The 21,099-nt window shown below is 35.8% G+C and overlaps 1 protein-coding gene across 1 annotated transcript; it reads right to left on the reverse strand.

Annotated features, from left to right (window-relative positions):
* Window positions 1–10,043: 10,043 nt before the first annotated feature.
* Window positions 10,044–11,306, reverse strand: LOC141391806 (protein snail-like). Its single transcript, XM_073964502.1, has 2 exons — window positions 11,029–11,306; window positions 10,044–10,980 (listed from the first exon to the last, which is right to left on the reverse strand). Exons 1-2 carry the CDS (start codon window positions 11,304–11,306, stop codon window positions 10,044–10,046), a joined length of 1,215 nt encoding a protein of 404 aa, XP_073820603.1.
* Between the last annotated feature and the right edge of the window lie 9,793 nt (window positions 11,307–21,099).

Consider the following 21,099-nt stretch of genomic DNA (forward strand, 5'->3'; position numbering starts at 1 on the left):
ACCAAAAGTCCTACGTAAAAATAACATATTTTCCCAAAATTTCATGAACCTACGTCAATCCGTTCGGACGCTAGAGTGATTTCCACAGACGGACAGACGGACGGACATGGCTATATCGATGTAGAATTGCACGCTGATCAAGAATATATATACTTTGTGGGGTCTACAATGATTATTTCGAGTAGTTACAAACGTAGTGACAAACTTAATATACCCCCATCCTATGGTGGAGGGTATAAAAAAGTATCAGTCGGCTTTGCCGACAGAGATATACCCTCAGCCTATGTGAATTGGTACTTTCATCTACGGACAGATCGAATGTATTTAGGGCCTTTTCAGAATTTTGTGGCACTTTTTGGACATTTGAACTTGCCAACAAAAATGTGAATTAGGATTAAAGTTCAAAAGTTTTTCGGAGGAGGGAGTGGACCGACAGAGTGCATTACGGAAGTGGATCTAATTTTTAGAGTCATATCTTTTCGATAGATATCGCGCCCACTAGTCATTTCAGTGGGTTGGACCAGTATGCCAGGAAGCATGGACTGTCCACGAAAAACATAATATGGCCGTAAACAGGACCACAAAGAACATCATCGGTATAAATTTTCAAAGGATCTTCGAACTGCACTTGGATACGATCTCATTTTAAAGGAGTTTTTAAACTTTTTTAAAAAATGGACGATAAAAAGATACCCCGCATTGCTGTTAGTAATATTGCCAAAGACACTTTATACCTAAAATGCAAGGATTCCAAGGAATCTGATGTCGAATATTTCAAAACCTGTAGAAATGGGCGGAACTTGCCACGCCTATTCAGGTTACTTCCCGACGTTAACTTTCAAAACGCCGATACACGTGTCTTCTTTTTTTCGGTCCTCTTTCATAATCTGTGCAGGGTTTCTTGTAATTTAAAAAAAAGTGTTTTTTATCGAGTGAATAATGCCAATAATTTTGCATAATGATCAGATAGTATTGAGCGGTTGAAATTGACCATAATTTGTTGTCGGAAATATATCCAAATATAATTATTGGTGCATATTTTAAATTCTGGGAGGCATATAACTGACTAACATATAAGTAGGTTTTGGTTTGTTTATAAAGAACTATATTTATTAATTAGAATGCTGTAGGGGTATTGCAATTTTTGTGGTACATTTGGTAAAAAGTAAAATTTTTTTGTCATGTTCGGAAATTGTACTATATTTAGAATTCTTCCAACGTACTTTTACAACATTTGTAGCAGTATTTTTTATAAAATTAATATTTTTCCCCGAATATTAATAATATTTTTCATATTTATTATGATACATAAAATTATTATCTATCTATATTAATAAAAGAGTAAAGTGATTGCCTGACTTAATGATTCATCAACGCCCAGACGAAACGGCTGAAGCTAGAATCCTGAAATGTTGGGTGTGGATCACTCTTGGTCCGAAGGGGTCAGATAAGGCTGGGTTTTTGGAAATTCGAACTGGAAGGGTACGAAAAGTACTAAAAGGTACTAAATATGGTACCGTTTGTATTTGGCGAACCGGTAGAGCTATAACTTTGAAATGAAGGTCACTGATGGAGTGTAGGAAAGATGTGCTAAAGGGTTTTTAGAAATTCGAACTATAAGTGTACGAAAAGTACTAGAGTGTACTAAATTTGGTGCCAATTCGTATTTTGTGGACGGATAAAGGTTAAAGGTTGAAATTTGGTGTGAGAATCAAGGTTAAAATGTACGGTTGACATAAGGAGATGGCTTAGGAAAAGTGTACACATGTGTACTAAAAGTACTAAATGGTACTAAATTTGGTACAATTATGATTTGTGCGAACGAATAGAGCTGGAATCCTGAAATTTTGAATTAAGGCTACAGTTGGAGGGTACGAAAAGTACTAAATGATACTAAATTTGGTACAGTGGGTATTTGGGGGAACGGATAGAGCTGGAATCCTGGAATGAGACAGGGAGGTAGTTTTTGAAATTCGTACTTATGGCCACGAAATATACCAAATGGTACAATTTGAGTGCACTGATAGCGCTGGAATCCTGTTTTTTGGAATTAAGGTTACTGGTGAAGTGAAGGATTGAGATAGTTTTGGAAAATCGTACTATTGGGTGTAGGAACAGTGCTGGAATCTGCATTTTTATACCCTCCACCATAGGATGGGGATATATTAAGTTTGTCATTCCGTTTATAACTACTCGAAGTAATCATTGTAGAACCCACAAACTATATATATTCTTGATCATCGTGCAATTCTACATCGATTTAGCGATATCCGTCCGTCTGTCGTCTGTGGAAATCACTCTAGCGTCCGAACGGATTGACGTAGGTGGATGCAATTTTGGGAAAATCTATTATATGTACGTAGGACTTTTGGTATTGAAAGCGGGCTATGTAGGTCCACGCTTTCGCATAGCTCCCATACAAAATGACGCGTGACGCGTCGGCGTTTTAAGGAATTTTTAAGATATTTGTCCCATTTTACCACCGAATTGGTTGTAATTTAGTATTTTGTGTCTCCAGGGGCCAAAAAATATTCCTACCAAAGTTGGTTTATATAGGTCCACGTTTTGATATAGCCCCCATTGGACGATACCTCCCGATTTTCGGTATTTTGAAGGTTATGGCCTCATTATCACACCGAGATGGCTGATATTTGGTATTTAGTCTTCGTTGGGGGTATAAAGCTTCCCCCCAGAAATTTGTAGGTATAGGTCCACGCCATCATATAGCCGCCATAGAACGGTACCTTCCGATTTTCGGTATTTTGAAGGTTGTGGCCACATTAATCCGCCGAAATGGCTGAAATTTCGAGTAGCTATGGCATTAAGAAGAAAATATTGGTTGTACCGATGATATTTTTGAAAATTCTATACTAATTCTTCTTTGGGGGAACGGATAGAGCTGGAATCCTGGAATGAGACAGGGAGGTAGTTTTTGAAATTCGTACTTATGGCCACGAAATATACCAAATGGTACAATTTGAGTGCACTGATAGCGCTGGAATCCTGTTTTTTGGAATTAAGGTTACTGGTGAAGTGAAGGATTGAGATAGTTTTGGAAAATCGTACTATTGGGTGTAGGAACAGTGCTGGAATCTGCATTTTTATACCCTCCACCATAGGATGGGGATATATTAAGTTTGTCATTCCGTTTATAACTACTCGAAGTAATCATTGTAGAACCCACAAACTATATATATTCTTGATCATCGTGCAATTCTACATCGATTTAGCGATATCCGTCCGTCTGTCGTCTGTGGAAATCACTCTAGCGTCCGAACGGATTGACGTAGGTGGATGCAATTTTGGGAAAATCTATTATATGTACGTAGGACTTTTGGTATTGAAAGCGGGCTATGTAGGTCCACGCTTTCGCATAGCTCCCATACAAAATGACGCGTGACGCGTCGGCGTTTTAAGGAATTTTTAAGATATTTGTCCCATTTTACCACCGAATTGGTTGTAATTTAGTATTTTGTGTCTCCAGGGGCCAAAAAATATTCCTACCAAAGTTGGTTTATATAGGTCCACGTTTTGATATAGCCCCCATTGGACGATACCTACCGATTTTCGGTATTTTGAAGGTTATGGCCTCATTATCACACCGAGATGGCTGATATTTGGTATTTAGTCTTCGTTAGGGGTATAAAGCTTCCCCCCAGAAAATTGTAGGTATAGGTCCACGCCATCATATAGCCGCCATAGAACGGTACCTTCCGATTTTCGGTATTTTGAAGGTTGTGGCCACATTAATCCGCCGAAATGGCTGAAATTTCGATTAGCTATGGCATTAAGAAGAAAATATTGGTTGTACCGATGATATTTTTGAAAATTCTATATTAATTCTTACCTATTTTATAATATGTTGATAATATACATATGAGTAGTTATTATGTAAAGGAGATCAATGCAATCATTTTTTTTTACCCCCAGTTTATGTATTTCGAAACGAAAATGTGTGCGCATGAAACACAACCAAACTTTAGTTTTGGAAATATTTTTTCCTTCGCTTTTCCTTCAAAACAAAAAACAAATTTGAAAAACACATTCAAATTTGGTAGTTTTTCTTGCGCATTCATTTTCTTATCGACATACATGAACAAGCCCTTAATTTTTTATGTATAGTTTGTAAGAACAATAATGTTTAATATTTTATTTATAGAGTAGCTATGAAGTAAGGTGGAATCTTTGTAATTATATCTGAATTGGCCATTGAATTAACAATATGGCAAAGTAATGAAATAAATAAATAAAAAAATAAAATAAATAAATTTGTGGTGGAGGGTATAAAAAGTTCGGCCCGACCGAACTTAACGCTTTTCCTACTTGTTTGGATTTAGTGTGAGTATTGGTGTACAATGTTGGTCTATCTGTTAACATGTAAGGGTGAGATACGGCTGATCTTTTTGAAAAACGAACTAAAGCGGTACGAACAGTACTAAAATAACAATAAATATTGATTAAAATTGGTAAAGGTACAAGAAAATTTTCAGTGTTCGCCATTTTCATATTACATATTGTTTATTTGTTTTTTATATCCTTTCCGCATACGAAGCAGCGGGCACGTTGCTAGTAATCGATATTTGAAGAGATATTCGCTTGATATCTTACAAATTCCTAATATGCAATATGTACATTTACCAAAAAATGTGTCAATCTCCTCTTTATTCAAGTCCAATCTTCGAATAATAATATAAATACAACATTTTTCACAAGCCCGAATGTCCCAATGACACTTTGTATTTCATTGAATACCACTAACCATCATTTTCGACTTCCACTAATGTAACCACTTTATTACCACAATGTACAGTGGATCCACTTGTATGGAGAAAGTGGCCAAAACTATTTAGAGTGCAAAAATCAAGCCAATGCGCCGGTTACAGCTTTGTGCTGCTGCGAAGAGTGTTTTAAGAAACCACGAGCGTAACATTCTCCCCCCTTTCCCCTCTCGAGGGGGTATACGGTAAGAATTGTTTTATGCTCTTAATACAAAATGACATGAACAAAGGTCCCGATTATCTTATGATGCAAAAATGGACTTGGGGAAACAAAACAATCTCCAAAACAACATAAAATCCAACCAATTTAGCGGATTAAAAAAATCAAAATTTTTGTCTGAAAATTGGTAAAATTTTTAATATAGATCTTATAGCGTTCTTCCTGGAAGGCACGTACCGGCAATTTAGGACAAATTTGGAAGAAGATTTCTTCATCTTGCCACTGATACCAATTATGTTAATTTACGTGGTCAGATAACAGAGTTATACGCTAATATATCCATAGAAACCCTATTCTAGGGCAGCTTTAGTCAGCGGCCCACCATTTATAGTCTGGCACTAGATGGCAGCTGATTTTAATACTGAATAATCTTAAACCCATGAGCTACTTTGGAAAATTATTCCCGAGGTGGGCACTGGTGGTCATCATGACTAAAACCTTAGCTCAAATTTAAGTATATGATCGAATTGGCATTACCAAATACACTACGAAAATATCCAGCTAACTAAAATCTACAACACGCTAAAACACTATTTTTCAAAATCCACTATAATATTTTGCTATACGTATTAGTTTCGCGATATTTTGAATATATTTACTTGCACTTAAAATATAGGTTGTACTCACAACAAAAAATATTAGTCAAATGTTCCGACTTTTGAAGCTATTCTTAAGAAGATCGCGTTCGAATGAAACGAAAATTAATATATTTTTAAAAAAGGTCCATCTCATAGCTGTCAGTGTTGCCAGATGTTGTACCAAATTTTTGACATTCATTTTTTTATTTTTGGCCAATGGGTGAATCCACTGTGCAATGGCGCAAAGTTGCCCACAGTCAACTTCCAAATTTCAAAAAAATTATTACTACTGATTGGTAGTGTAAATTGTGTGTTTGTTTTTTTATTATTACTAGCTGACCCGGTTCCGCGTTGCTGTCCCGTCGTTTTGGATTTCCGTGTAAGCCTTTGTAATCTATTTACAATTTATCAGTTAAATATTGATCACTCTAGATTTTCGAACCGCATTGTTGGCCCGTCGTTTTTGTGACCAATGCACATTATCGGTGTTGTACTGTATTCTAAAATGTGGAATTGATCGCGCTTTCCCACCTATTGGAGCCCCGGTTAAAAGCGTTTTTATAGTCACGCTTACTAAAATTAAGGATATTATCTACAATTATACATTTTTGAAAAATTGGGTTGACCGCGATATTCCATTTCCGAGATGACCATTCAAGATCAAGACAGTAAAAATCATATTATTGCAAACGTTTTTTAAACAAAACGTTCAAAAATAACTTTAATTTCACGATTTCTTAAAAAATTTTGTGGGGGAGGTACCCTGGTCACTCCACTGACCACTATAAAAAGTAGTTAAAAAACCTATTCTCAGACCTACAAACTCCACATACAAAATTTCATCAAATTCGGTCCAGCCGTTTCGGAGGAGTTCAAAGCCGAACACCGTGACAGGAGAATTTTATATATATAGATATCAACATTTCAGTATGATTTTTCAAAAAATGTTGGCTGCAATTATTCAATTCAGTTGACATTTAACGGCATTTTATAAAATCACTAAAATATTTCATGTCCAAATTTTTACTCGACTATTTATACTTAAACAACCATAACATAGCCAATCTAGCTATTTATTTAAAAGTAATTTCCATTTTTTATTCCTTTGAAATCAACCTACCGAAAACCACTTGGTATATATAAATATCTCAAACGGTGTCTGAAATACGCATACACAAACATGCAAAATTACACTGTGCTACAGTGAAAATTTGCAGGGGTTCTGATGCATAAATTCGGTATTGTGGGAGTCCATGGAAGACGAAAATACCTTTGGTTTCTTTGGGTCACTTCGTTTTTTGATTTTATAACGGTAAATGTAGTGAAAACGGGGTTTTTTGGATTTTCAACTTTAAACGGACATAACTTCTTTTTTCCACAATGGAAATTTACAGCTTATTTTTTATTTAAAATAGCCATAATTTTTAAAAATCGGGTAACAAATGGTTGAGTTATAGTGATTTAAGTGTGACGAAAACGCATTAAAAAACAGGAAAATGATTTTCCTGGTGCTCTAGGCTGAGTAGAAGACAACAAACTGCGTAATTATTTACTTTTATCAAGAAGGAAATTTAGTTAGCTTTACAAAATGGGGAAAACCAATAAAATCGGTTGAAAATTGCGTGAGTTATGGCATTTTTTGTGTTTTAACTGTTTGGGTTTTCTATTTTTTTTGAAATTTTGCCTGTTAGGGCGAAGATCATTTTTTTTTTTTAATGATTTTATTAATTTTCTCGTTTAGAGTTAAGCTTAATGATCCTTTATAAAAGTTGGTACCTTGGTGCTTATGATTGTAGTTTGAATTTGTCTAGTTAACAATTACGCACAAGGTACCAATCTTTTATAAAGGAAAAACCAAAAAGTTAACACACTAAAGATGGCATAACTCACGCATTTTTCAACCGATTTAATTGGTTTTCCCCATTTTGTAAAGCTAACTAAATTTCCTTCTTGATAAAAGTAAATAATTACGCAGTTTGGTGTATTCTACGCAGCCTAGAGCACGAGGAAAAGCATTTTCCTGTTTTTTAACGCGTTTTTGTCACACTTAAATCACTATAACTTAACCATTTGTTACCCGATTTTTTAAAGAAATGGCTTGTTTGAAAGACACGATTCTCAACTTTTATATAAAAGATAAGCTGTAAATGTCCGTTGTGTAAAGAAGAAGTTATGTCCGTTTTAAGTTAAAAATCCAAGAAACCCCGTTTTTCACTACATTTTCCGTTATAAAATCAAAAAACGAAGTGACCCAAAGAAACCAAAGGTATTTTCGTCTTCCATGGACTCCCACAATACCGAATTTATGCATCAGAACCCCTGCAACTTTAACTTTTGTATCACAGTGTTATCAACAGGTAACATCGGGCCACAAAGGGTTAATGGTCAAAAGTAGTGATGTGGGGTATATATGGTCAGTCCCATCTGACTATTTTCTATTCTTACATGCTTCTAATCTTTGTGTTTTTTTTTTTTTTTTTTTTTTTTTTTGTAAAATATTAATATTCTAATAAAATATTTTTTTATTTCGAAAACAAAAGTTTGAAAGAGTTTTTTCTATTTATTATTTTTTTGCGATCGCAACCAACTTTGTTTGGAGGTATGTATGAAAGAAATACCATTAGAAATTAACATAATAGGTCTGAACGATAACCCAAAAAATTTTACAAATTCGTACAAATTTTTACTGAATGCTGTTCGATAACAAAATTATAAAGCAAAAGAGAGCGAGTTTGGAGAGATTTTTGGAGAGTTTTGTGACTGAGAACTTGCAAATTTTTGCGGGACAAATTTTCCCAGCAAAAATTTGCAAGTCTGATCAGCTGACTTTTAATCACCTGTTCAATATAAACAACTCGAAATGTTAACATTTCTGACCAAGAACATTTCATAATTGGACATTTTTTTAGATTCTAAAGCGTTGTGAATAGGATTAAAGCATTAAATAAGTAAACTGCAATTTTATAATTTATGTTTTTGTTCCGTTTGGTTTAAAATATCAAAAGAAACAAAAACAAATTTCATAAATGCTGTTCGATAACTTTCTGCAATTTTTCTTGCTTGAGAGAGTAAAATTCACTGAGAGAGGTTGCTGGAACTGACTGAGTCATTATTGCTGGGGAAGTTATAATACACACCTAATATGTTCATTAACTCAAAGAGTGGCATAACACAAAAAATGCGTTTTCTGAGCTGGCAATTATTTCTACAATTACTACTTTATCTTGTGTCAAATTTTCATGCTGATATCTCTTAAACTCGGCGAGTAACAGGTCATTTACTACGAGTTTCGCATAATTCAACATAAAATTTTTTGAGTTTATGAAGCATTAAAACACTTCAAATCATGCTTGATCTTGCACAGAAATTTAGCACTGATATCTGGCTAGCTGTTTACAAAATATGGTCTAAGTAGTTATTTTAGTTTTTGTGTAATAATCTTTTTAAGTTGGGAAGTCAAAATTCAATCGCCAACTTAAAACGCGTTTTTCTCGAAACTTGATTTTTTGAAATGTGTCACTCTTTGAGTAAATGAGCGATATAACGAATTTTTTTCATTTTAAATTTATAAAAAAAAGTTGGAAAAATTGTAAAACTGTCATATTCTTGCAGGTTCTGGAACAGAGCACTTATGTTTTGTTTACATATGCCAGTGCCACTAACTGGACCAAGTTGTATTTGCTTTAATAATATGTAGTTTTACCTGTAAAAATCATAAAATGAAAAAATTTAAAAGTATTTTCAATGTTAAAATCCCCTTTATTTGCAAAAAATTTAACTATTTTTTTGTAAACAAAAAAAGTAGTTTTGAAATAAAAGAAATTGTGTGATTTTGGTTTTCTGTTCGATTTAAAAATTATTTTATTTTTTTTAAGTGTATAAAAATATATAACTTAACAACTATTTTAACATATTAATAAAAAAATAAAACTAAAAAATTAATGAAAATTTGGTAAAATGCTGTGTCTTCCATAAACAAAAATTTACAAGGGGTTTGTTTGTTTGTTTGTTTTAAAAATATCAATTTATATAAACAGGACTAGAGCTGGAAACTCAATGCCTAACTTAAAGTTAAGATAAAAAATAAAAAATATTTTCAAATTAATATTGAAATAAATTATTGTAATTAAAAAAGTGGAAACTAAAAATAAAATACTATAACAAGATATAGCACCATTTTGAGTCTTAGATCCTAGCAGAACAACTTAGAGGCTATAAAAACTTATCAACTATGAGTATCTCTATAAATGATAGATTATTGTCTTCCTTAAAACGAGGTTTTTTAAAAACTAATTGAGGTTTTTTGTTTGTTTTGCTTTGTGGTTTAAAATTAAAAAATAAAAGTTTTAAAACTAAAAATAAAAAGATCAAAAAGTTAACGATGAATAATATCCTTTCCAGCGGAATGTGTGTGTGGTTGAGTTGTCAATGACTTTTTCGTTTAAAATGTGAGGATTTCGTGCCAGTTTAGGCAATTGTAATGGTACAATTGGAACTGGTGTGTTTGTTTAGCAGGGACATGCGGGAGAAGGATTTGTTGCATACTTTGCAGGCGTATTTCTTGACATCGACATGGGTTTGTTGATGGGCACGCAAGTTGGAACGATCGGCAAATGAGCGTGGACAGTCTGGGCATTGGAAAGGCTTTTCACCGGTGTGTGTGCGAATGTGTCCTTGCAATAGCCATGGGCGTGAGAAGGCCTTACCGCAGATTGGGCACTTGCAGGGCAAGGTGTGAGTGCGAATGTGCATCTTCAAGGCACCCATGGTGGTGTAGAGTTTACCGCAATCTTGGCAGGCATGTTGTTTCTTTTCCTGGTTGCATTCAGCTGCTGGGCAATGGAATTGTTGATGCTTAGACAAACCCATGGAGGTGGAGTACATTTTGTTGCATTTGTCACACTTGAAGCGGTAATTTTTGTTGACATTTTGTGATGAGCTTGATGAGGAGCCACTGGACGAGGAACCACTGCTGGTGGAGCTGCTGTGTGAGTAAACCGAAGAGGCAGATGAGAATCCTGAGCTAAGGCTGGGAGTTTCATCGAACATATGGAATAGAGCTGGCAATGGGATGTCATTGCGCACTGATAGATCCTCAGGTTCGGAGGTTACTTCTGAGCCAGGGCTTGAGGGTGGTGAAATGTGTTGAAAACTGTAGTTAGATCTGGGAGAGGCAGCAGAGGCCACTGATGAAGCTGGTGATGGGAAGATGGCCGACAAATTGGGTTGATAGGTATTCCACAAGGCAGTCATGGGGTTGCAGCCAGCAGCCATAACGAAAGCCGATTGATAGGGATTGGTGGTGTAGCCGGTGGTGTTGGCAGTCAAACCACGCAAATGAATATCACTTGGCTGGTATTCCATGCTGGAATCGATTTCAGCTGGTGGCGATAACATGGCTGAGCTGTTGGACAAATCCATAACTGGCGATTGGCGAGGCTGGAACGATGGCTTGGCGTCTTGGGCTGATGATTTGCTAGAAAGATTTAGAACACATTCACGCTTGACTGGTACGACATAATCCTCGAAACTGTCGTTAGCCTTGCGTTTCAATGACAAATCTTGTGGCTGATCATCAGCTTCAGAACGCACCGATGAATTTTTGGTCAAAGCCAAGGCTTCGATTTGTTCGTAGACTTGGTTAAGTGGTTGTTGCTGGAGTTCCTGTTCATCCTTGACATAGATGATTGGACGTTTTTTCAATGGGCAGCTTTTGTAGTTGGCAGCCATTTTTGTGATGTGTTGTTAGGTTTTGGTAAAACGAAAAACAAAATAAAACTCCGAAAACAAAAAAGTTGTTGTAATTTTTTCGTGTTTCTTTTATCCGTGTGTCGATTGTTATTCACTGTGAATTTAGATCGTATTTTTTCCGAAATCAAAAAATTGTATTTAATTGTATGAGTTCGCTTGATGATGTTCACTGTTTGAGCGTTTGTGTTGCTATGACAGGTTAGCTCTCTGCGCCTCCTTTTATATCCGGCAAACTCCGAGCAAAAGTGGTGGATTTTCACAGGCGCACACACACGTTTACGCTCTCTCCCTGTCTCTCTTTTGTGGATTCTTGTTGACATCAAAGAATTTCCCATTCCCTTAATTTGTAACTTCACCCAAAAAGGGCTGCTGCCGGTGGTTGGGTGTAGATTTGATTCGGCTACCTGAGTTTGAGGCACCGTGCAATATACGCCGCACCACAGACAAATGAGGGAAGTAGAATGCAGCACATACAAATCTTACATGGCATGTGCGTGCATTACTCACTATATATGTATGTGTGTGTGTGTGCGTGCCACTGTGAGTGATTGGGAAGTTTTCTTATTTCACGAATGGAAAATACGTCAGAATCCCTCAATGTGATGTTAATCAAAGAAATCATGCGTTTTTCGTATCGCATAAATTCACCTCCAAAAAGCAGATAATAGCAACAATAACAACAACGCCAACAAAAGCAGCAACAACAATAACAATGGCAAACAACATCACTGCTGCCGAAATGGATAGGTAGTACGGCAGGTAAAAAGCGGAAAAGCAAGAATCAAATTGTCACCGCACCGTATAAACGATGGGGAAGACTAGTCAGTCGATATTTCCCAATATGCAAAAAGAGAATTTTTCTTATTTCAATATCACGACGATAAGCAGATCATCATCTGTTGCAAATCTGCAGATGCGTATGACATGTGCCAAAATGTATGGCAATTTTTAAAGATTTGTCTGCAGGAAATGTTGTTGTTAAGAAGGGGAGGAGGTTGGAATTTGTATTGTGTTGGTTGAATAGAAAAAATGTTCATAGTTATGGAGTCGATTGATAAAGAAGCAAATCAATATTTTAAGTTGAATCTATCGATGGAAAAAGTTGGTATGTTGTTGTGTCATTTTGGGCTGAGGATTGCCATATAAAATTGATTTGAATTCGAATCGTCTTATTGAAACAGGCCAGTAGTGTCTTCCTCGAATACTTTATCAAATCGTCTTAGAATAATAATTCCTGTGTAATATTTCACATTAGTTGTATCCAATGAAGAGAATACAATAATAAACTTGTAAATTGACGCTGTGAAACTTCGCGACGGTAAAATCCATTGATGTATAGATTTATATGAGGCATGACAGTCAAAATATAAAGTCCCCAGACTTCATGTTTTCATATTGTGGTAAGTGAAGATACTAATTGAGCGGTTTGGACTTACAATCGATATTTGGAACTAATGGATCACCAGCTTATGCAGCAAAGAAAGTCTCTGCTTTACTAAACATAAGAACACTTCTCGTTTAAGCAGCGTTGGTTGGTCCAAAGATACCACATAATTAAGCCTAGTGTAAAATAACTCATGATATCAGAAAACCATCTGGAGAATATTAAGGCCAGGAAACCGACGAGCAAAACAAAAGCTGCAGGCTTAACATACACATGTATGTATGTACAAAATTGCTTCTTAACGATACTTTCCGCAAACTAATCAACGACAGATAGAACAAACGCGGAGACTTCGTTTAGCTTTATTCTTAAAAACACTCCTCGCCTCATCGAAGGAACTAATAGCTCAACTATCTAAGAGAACACAGATGCATTCGCAATATCAAATCGAGATGTATTGTCGTTAGAATGTAGTCTGAATTTCAATTATAAAAAACGTTTTTGCAAGTAGTTTAATCTGTGATGTTGAAAACGAAGATATCACCGCTTCAATTCTTGAACATGACAGTGAATGTATGCCCGGGCCTTAAAAAGCCTAGACTTTAACCACCGACAAAATACGCCATTCAATATACACAATTGTTTGATAAAAACACTCCTCGTCCCGCAAACGTATCAGCAAAGTTTTCCTATTCCTCCGCTAAGGAATTCATGGTAAGACCAGGGCCGTCGTACTGCTGCCAAGGAGAACAATGTGGCATATAGAGGTACTCTGCAATACAAAGCACACAAAAGTGATATGGGGAAAAACTATTTTTCGTAGGAAAGAGAGAACTAAAAAAGTATCTATCAGCCGGCTTTGTCGACAGTCGGCTTTGTCCTCAGCCTATGGGATTGACATTTTTTCCCTAAAAAATTATGTGTTCAGTGGTGTTAAGACTTTTGGACATATGAACTTGCTAACAAAAATACGGATTTGAATTACAACTCAAAAGTGTTGCGGAGGAGGTACCTAAAGGAATATACCGCATTATCCATTTTGGAAGTACATATATCTTATTTTGGTAGTTATTCCTTTCGAAGGATATCGCGCCCACAAGATATTTCAGTGGGTCAGTGTATAATTTTTAGCTTTTGTATCATAATATCATGACGCATGTACTTGCTCACGAAAACATAATCTCGCTGTAAATAGGACTGCAAAGATTGGCTTCGGTCATAATATCCAAAGGATCCACGAACAGACCTTAAACGGTGCTTAAGCAAAAATATTGCACTTTTCAGAGAAAGGTACACTAAGGACGGAACCGATAGGTAAATTTTCTTTATATTTTTGACAAAATATAACGAGATCCAAATTAGTGCCAAATCTGTAGCTCCGTTCAGAGAAATCGCGCGTATAATTTTTGCGAAAATTTGGAAGTTTTCTGGTGGAGGTACTGGAAGAAGTGGACCGATAAGCATTATCTTCGAACTTTATCGAAGATTCGCAGAAATATTATGATGATCAAAGTTTAGACCACTATACTTGACGGCCGTAGGAGGTATTTAAAACTTTAGGGTCATTACATAAAAGCGATTCGGGAGCAGGTCTTGAACGGCACATTTTCGAAATTTAGTGTGGGAGGTATCTGACGAAATAAACCGATATTGTTCACATTCGAACCTAGGTCGAGGTCTGGTACAAGAATGACGATGTACAAAGTATGGACCAAATCGCTAACCCTCTCGGAAATATCGTGCTCACCAATTTATCGGCATGTTTTGAACTTTTGTGGGGAGTTACCCACAAGTGGGAGTGGAACATCAAACTAAGGGCGTTGGCGTAGACACATCCCTCTACAACAGCATGAATCGGCAATGAAGACGATGACCAGCCAGAATGAAGTAAAAACCGCAGTAAACAAGCTGGTGAATAATAAGGCAACAGGAGTTGTTCAAGACCGTAGGCGAAACGAGGACAAGAAGAACACATACCCGAGTTGAGTACCAAAGCCTCGACAAAAAAGGACCATAAATCCCCTGCCCTTGACTTATTCGGTTGAGAAAAACAAGTCAATGCAATAATTGGGTCGTATTAACTCGCCTTTAGACCTGATAAACCCACCATAGACCACATCTTTGTCTTACGCAAATTCTGGTGAAAACTCGAATCAATCAGATTGATACTTGTCATGTTTTCGTCGATATAAGGCTTCTGATGAAAGACCTAAAATGTGTTCCAAAGCACATCTGTATTTTGAATTCCTGCAAACCTCATACGATTTTTAAATGTGACAACAACTGGCATACGGTGCTTTTAAATTGGAAAATAAACTCTCCGAACTGTTCACTACAAAACTGGGTTTCTGATTTCTTCCAGCACCACTTGGAAGAAGGTTGTTCAAGTATCATAATCAATAGAATCAATAAATACCTCTTTCTCTTGTTCTGTTCTCCACATATGAGTTATAATTGCAATAAATCCCAGACATTGTATATGTGACAGTCAGATGAATGTTGGAGTAATTAGTATATCCACCTGGAAAAAAATGTTAAGAGATAAAAATGTTCTCGTTAGAGTTGAGCTGGATGATCGAAGATTTTTTGCAAGTGAAAAGGGAAAGCCGAAGATTCGAACCCACACAACCGCCAAATTATGTCGCCGGTTTCGCTGTTCGTTAGAAATACCGGCTGTGGAAGTGGCTTCTCCGTGATCGAACTTTGAAATCCAATTTATTTATACAGCGACGGATATTTATCCGTCAATCTGCATGGCGAACGTTTCTAGTGCAGCCTTGGAAGTTATAAGTTTGGCTTTGAACGCCAATACGTCGTGATAACACGTTCATATGTTTTTCGAGGATTTTGGTCCGAATCCCAGCCCGGCTCAGCTGGTTTTTATACCCTCAGCCTTTAGGCTAAAGAGGGTATTTACACTTTGATACGACCAAAAATGTGCCTCATCGAAATAATGGTTATAGACCCCAAGTATGTTTGTACGATATCCGTTTCAGACAATTTTGAGTAGATCTAGCAATGTCCGTCCGTCTGTCTGTCTGTCTATCCGTCTGTCTGTCTGGCTGGCTGGTGCGCACGATAACTCTCGAACGGATCAATCGATTCGGTTAAAATTTTGGGTATTCAAATATTTTGTTCAGATTTGATTTAAGTTCGAAGATGGCCATATAGGTACACTCCTTCAGGTACCTCCCCCACAAATGTTCAAAAATTGTCGCACGATAACTCTCGAATGGAGTAACCGAATTGAACCAAACTTTGAATATGGTAATACTACCTCTAGGCATACATCAAGTTCGAATATGGATTATATCGGTCCACTCTTCCGTGTACCTCCCACACAAAATTTCGAAAAAGTTCAGTATAGAGCCACTTCTCGAATCGCTTTGATTTTTGTTTTAGCAACTTGTATTCACTGCCCTCCATACGACGGTATAAGTTTCATCAGGGGCAAGTCCATACTTCCTGAGAAAATAGCCTGAAAGTTGCAAAAAACCCCTATGACACCGTGTGAGGTGGTTGGAGCGCAAGATAACTCTCGAACGGATCTACCGATTCGGTCCAAAATTTGGCCTTAGTAATATTTTGTCCAAACATAGTTTAAGTCTGAAGATAAGCCATATCGGTCCACTCCTTCAGGTACCTCCCCCACAAAAGTTCAAAAATGTTCGGAAAAATTGGGAGCGGCCGAATTGGGAGTGGTCGAATTGGTCTATACTTTACACATCCTAATATATCTACCAGATATAGATCAGGTTCAAATATGGACTATATTTGTCCACTCCATCCGGTACTTCCCACACAATATGTCGGAAAAGTTCACTTTAAGACCTGTTATCGAATCAATTTGATTTTTGTTGAAGCAACTTGCATTCGCTGCCTCAATTACGATGGTAAAAGTTTTTTCATGGGCAAGTCCATACTTCTTGAGCAAACAGCCCGAAGAGTGTAAAAACCCACTATGGCACCATATGTTGTGGCTGGAGATCCACTTCCATAACGGTCAATGTCGATCCATTCCTTTTAGTATCTCCACCGCAAAACTTTAATCTTTAATCCTAATCAACATTTTTGTCGGGTCGAACGTCCAAAATGTTTAAAACCCCCTAAATACATATGTATTTCAATATACACAGGCTGAGGGTATATTTCTGTCGGCAATGCCGACTGATACTTTTTTACTTGTTTATTTGAAATTTTGCCTGTTAGGGCTAAGGCCATTTTAAATATTCGCTGATGGATGTTAAAAGTCAAAAGTTTGAGGCATTGATGTATTTTGTTTAACTCATGATCATCACTAAAAAACCGGCAACAAAAGTTATGTTATAAAAAGGAAAATTACAATGGTCAATAACTTTTGTTATGGACTGGACGAACAGTTCAAAATAAATTGAACCCCCTGCCCGCAATAAAATACTCGTAAATACCTTTTTCCTAGATTAATGGATACTTGCAAAAGCATGTATAGTTGTTGGTGTGGTGTTTATAGAAATTTTAAAAACCGTCTGCATTTTCTAAATATTACCATCAACAGTAGAGAATTTAGGTGTCTACTCTGAACTAACTATTCCATTAATAACTACCGACCAATAATTGCGATCTATTACACGGCGGGAGGGATAGAAAAACATTGTAAATATGTAAAATATAAATATGTATATTGCTCCTTTGATCCACATTATGATTATATGTATGTATGTAGTTTGCTTTTAAAATACTATGTTTACTCTGACAATATATTCCTTCTCTACATACAATTTGATTACAATTTCCATTGGACGAACCGGCAAGGTAGAAACAGGAAATTAGTTTATAATTAATTTTAATGTAAGAAGTGTAGAAAAAACCTCGATTTCTTACATTAATACCTTATGTCTATTTTCTTTTCCAATAAAATCATCATTTCCTAATTTCTCTCAGAGACATGCAAAAATGCTTACTTCAGAAATCCTTTCTCTTCTAATTTAAATATTTATTTTATTCCGAACTTTCCATACACTGGGTTTTATTTAACAGTTTAATTTTTCCATTTGGGAAAATTCCGATTTCAAGTGTTTTTTGGGGTTTTAATTAAATATTAATAATTTTTCCCATTGGTAATTTCCGCATTTTATTAGATTAAATAAAGTAATGGTTTTTACCTGCTGAATTTCCCTTTTAAAAGGATTTTTATGAATTTCCCAAAATATAATAACGCTCATTTAAAATGAGTGTTGCAAGTATTGCCAAATAATTTGATACTAATTGACTTTTAGACCATTCTCCTGGGAAATGGTTAATTTGGGAAATTCTGATTTCGCATATACAAATTTATTTTGATATCAGAAAATGTTCTCATATTTAATAAGATTAACAAATACATATAATTCCACCAGATTGAAATTTAAAATACGATATGAAAATATGTATGTTGATATTTTGGTTTTTAGAATATCATCCTTTATGAAAAAACTTATAGAACTTTGACACCCAATGCTTCCTTAGAATAATTTAATATTAAACTCCAACGGTTTTTATTTCACTTCGTTAAATTTCCCAATGGGAAACTTTTATCTTTACTCTAATTTTGGTTTTTTTGGAAAATTTCCAGTGAAGTGTTTATTGTGTTCGTGTTTTTAGCTTGAATATATATTTTATATTGGAAGTTATATCTCACTTATTTAAACATATCTAAAATCTTCATTTCGTTGCCAGTACATTTTCCGTTACTTTTCAAATATTTTCAATCCACGATTTCTCATTTTGCTCAACTGATCTCACAGTTTAATTCGCACAAGGTTCTTCCAGAATTTGCCTTTGCCAAATACACACAATTCAACGAAATGCCGAAATCTTTCCATGCACACTTTCTGTAAATCCCCCAAAATTTCCATCGAAATTGTTACAAAACTCTATTTGGCAAAAGTCATATGATCGCCCACTACATAATTTACAACCGATTTATTCGTTATTAATTAAATCCTAATCTCTGTAGTCATTGAAAATTGCCGGAAATCCGTTTCCTGTCACTTGAAATAGGTAAAAACCATGGCAATTTCCATCTTGACCGTTGCGGATTAAAAATATCCCACTAAACCATGATTGACTTTAGCTAATCTTAATCCAAAAACTGGCATTAATATGTACACATTTACATATGCAAGATGAGATTCTTAATTTCTTATTGTCTTTTTCGAAGACGAGAATGAAGCTGTACTTGGCGATTAAATTTGTATTTGACAAGTTGGTGTTTAATTTCCCTTTGAAAATCCTAACACTAATACATATTTCTATGGATATAGTAAAGATTTTCAAAGTTTTATCGGTCTAGGCATTGTCTCAAAACTCTTTACAATTTATAGGACATACATACATATGTACGTCAAAAACGCAATATACCTAACAAAAACTAGATTTTAAACACATGGATGGATATAGAAATGACTAATATTAGGTATGTTCATAAGTATGTGCAATATAATACTAATGAATTGTAATGAATCGTAACGGTTTTCGATTTTGGTATTTTGCAACCTATGTAAATCTTTAATGTAATTAAGTTCTCGTCCTAAGCGCCTTTGATATTTATACCCTACATCACCATGAGTATTATGGAGTATAATTGTTTTGTTTTCCCAACGAGAGGATACTGGTTCCATCTAGAATAGGCGCGTATAGTTTTTAGTAACTAGTGGAAAATATTTGGCGGAAGATATGGACTAAAAAGAGAAAATTAAAATTATGTAGGATGAAGATCGGATAAAATTAAGCAGGTAAAACTACAACTTTCGTTTGACAAAATATAAATTTTATTATTATACTAGCCGGCCCGGTCCGCCTTGCTGGCCCTTGATACAGTTTTATGTTACCTTTTCCTAAGTAAATTATATTTTTCTTGCATCGCAAATTAGTCGGGAACTGCAAGTGACTATAATGAAAACATATGTGTCGTTCTTGTACCTTCTTATAATGTATACTTGACAAAGCTATAGCTATCGATATGTTACCTTCTAATTTAAAGACTTTCTTTCCAATAATATCAAAGCTTCGTTATGCATATGATCTGGTATTTCCATTGATTTGTAACATATTTCAGATATTGGGAGTGATCGAGTCTTAATGCTAAAATATGTAACACGGGTTGGGAAAACGGACACGTTCGTAAGTTTATATAGCCTATTTCCGCCAGTGGCCAACCCTGTACATCATCTGAAAATGAATTGGAAATCGGTTCAGAAGTTTTGGAGATATAACGTATTTTAAAAATAGGCGTCCTAAAATTGTTTTAAAATAAGGAGGGCATGGGTGAGGAACCCCGTCCCCTCCGATTCAAAAAAAAAATCAATTCAAAAAAATATATAGCCTATTTTCACCACGGGTGTTCATGGTGGGCCATCGCTGTACATTCTCCGAAATTTTAAAGAAAATCGGCTCAGTACTTTCAGAAATATAACATACTTAACAAAGTGGGCATGGTCGGGTCTTTAAGCCCTAAATAAGTACCTAGGGTGGGAGATTCAAACACCGTTGTCTCGCAAATTTAAGCCATACGTTAGTAAGTTTTGCAAAGACAGAGTTTTAATAAAATAGGGCAAAGGGGAGGTACCCCGCCTCCTCAGAAATTCAACAAAATATATAGCCTATTTTCACGAGGGTCATCACTATCCATTCTCTAAAATTTTCAAGAAAATCGGTTTAGTAGTTTTTGATTATTTTTCTCTCCGATACGTTCTTCAGTTTTGTTAAAATATAATTTTCAAAGAAATAGAGCATGGGGGAGGTTCCCCACCCCCCCGGGTTCAATAAAATATATAATCTATTTTCAACACGGGTCCTCCCAGTAGATTCTCTGACATTTTCAAGAAAATCGGTTAAGCAATTTTTGATATATGTTATTTAAAAAAGTGGGCGTGGTCGGGTCTTTAGGCCCCAACTCAGTACCTACGGTCGGAGATACAACAACCATTGTCTCGCAAATTAATTTTCTCTCCGATACGTTCGTCAATTTTGTAAAAATAGCGTTTTTAAAAAAATAGGGCATGGGGGAGGTACCACGCCCCCCCCCGAAATTCAACTAAATATTTACCCTAATATCACCAAGGGTCCTCCCAGTAGACTCTCTGAAATTTTCAAGAAAATCGGTCAAGCAGTTTTTGATGTATAAGCTATTTAAAAAAGTGGGCGTGGTCGGGTCTTTAGGACCCAAATTAGTACCTAGAATCAGAGACACAACAACCGTTGTCTCCCAAATTAATTTTCTCTCCGATACGTTCGTCAGTTTTGCTAAAATAGCGTTTTTTAAAAATAGGGCATAGGGGAGGTACCCCGCCCCCTCCGAAATGCAAAAAAATATATAGCCTATTTTCACCACCGGTGTTCCCTGTACGTTCTCTGAAATTTTCAAGAAAA

The sequence above is a fragment of the Musca autumnalis genome, unplaced genomic scaffold, assembly GCF_047663935.1.
Source record: "Musca autumnalis isolate F117 unplaced genomic scaffold, ASM4766393v1 scaffold_114, whole genome shotgun sequence".
NCBI classification, from domain to species: Eukaryota; Metazoa; Arthropoda; class Insecta; order Diptera; family Muscidae; genus Musca; species Musca autumnalis.

Excerpts from the sequence above, each read along its gene's own strand:
- LOC141391806 (XM_073964502.1), bottom strand. The coding sequence starts at position 11,306 with ATGGCTGCCAACTACAAAAGCTGCCCATTGAAAAAACGTCCAATCATC. Across the intron at positions 10,981-11,028 it reads TCATCAGCCCAAGACGCCAA|CTCAGCCATGTTATCGCCAC; the intron begins GCCATCGTTCCA and ends TTTGTCCAACAG.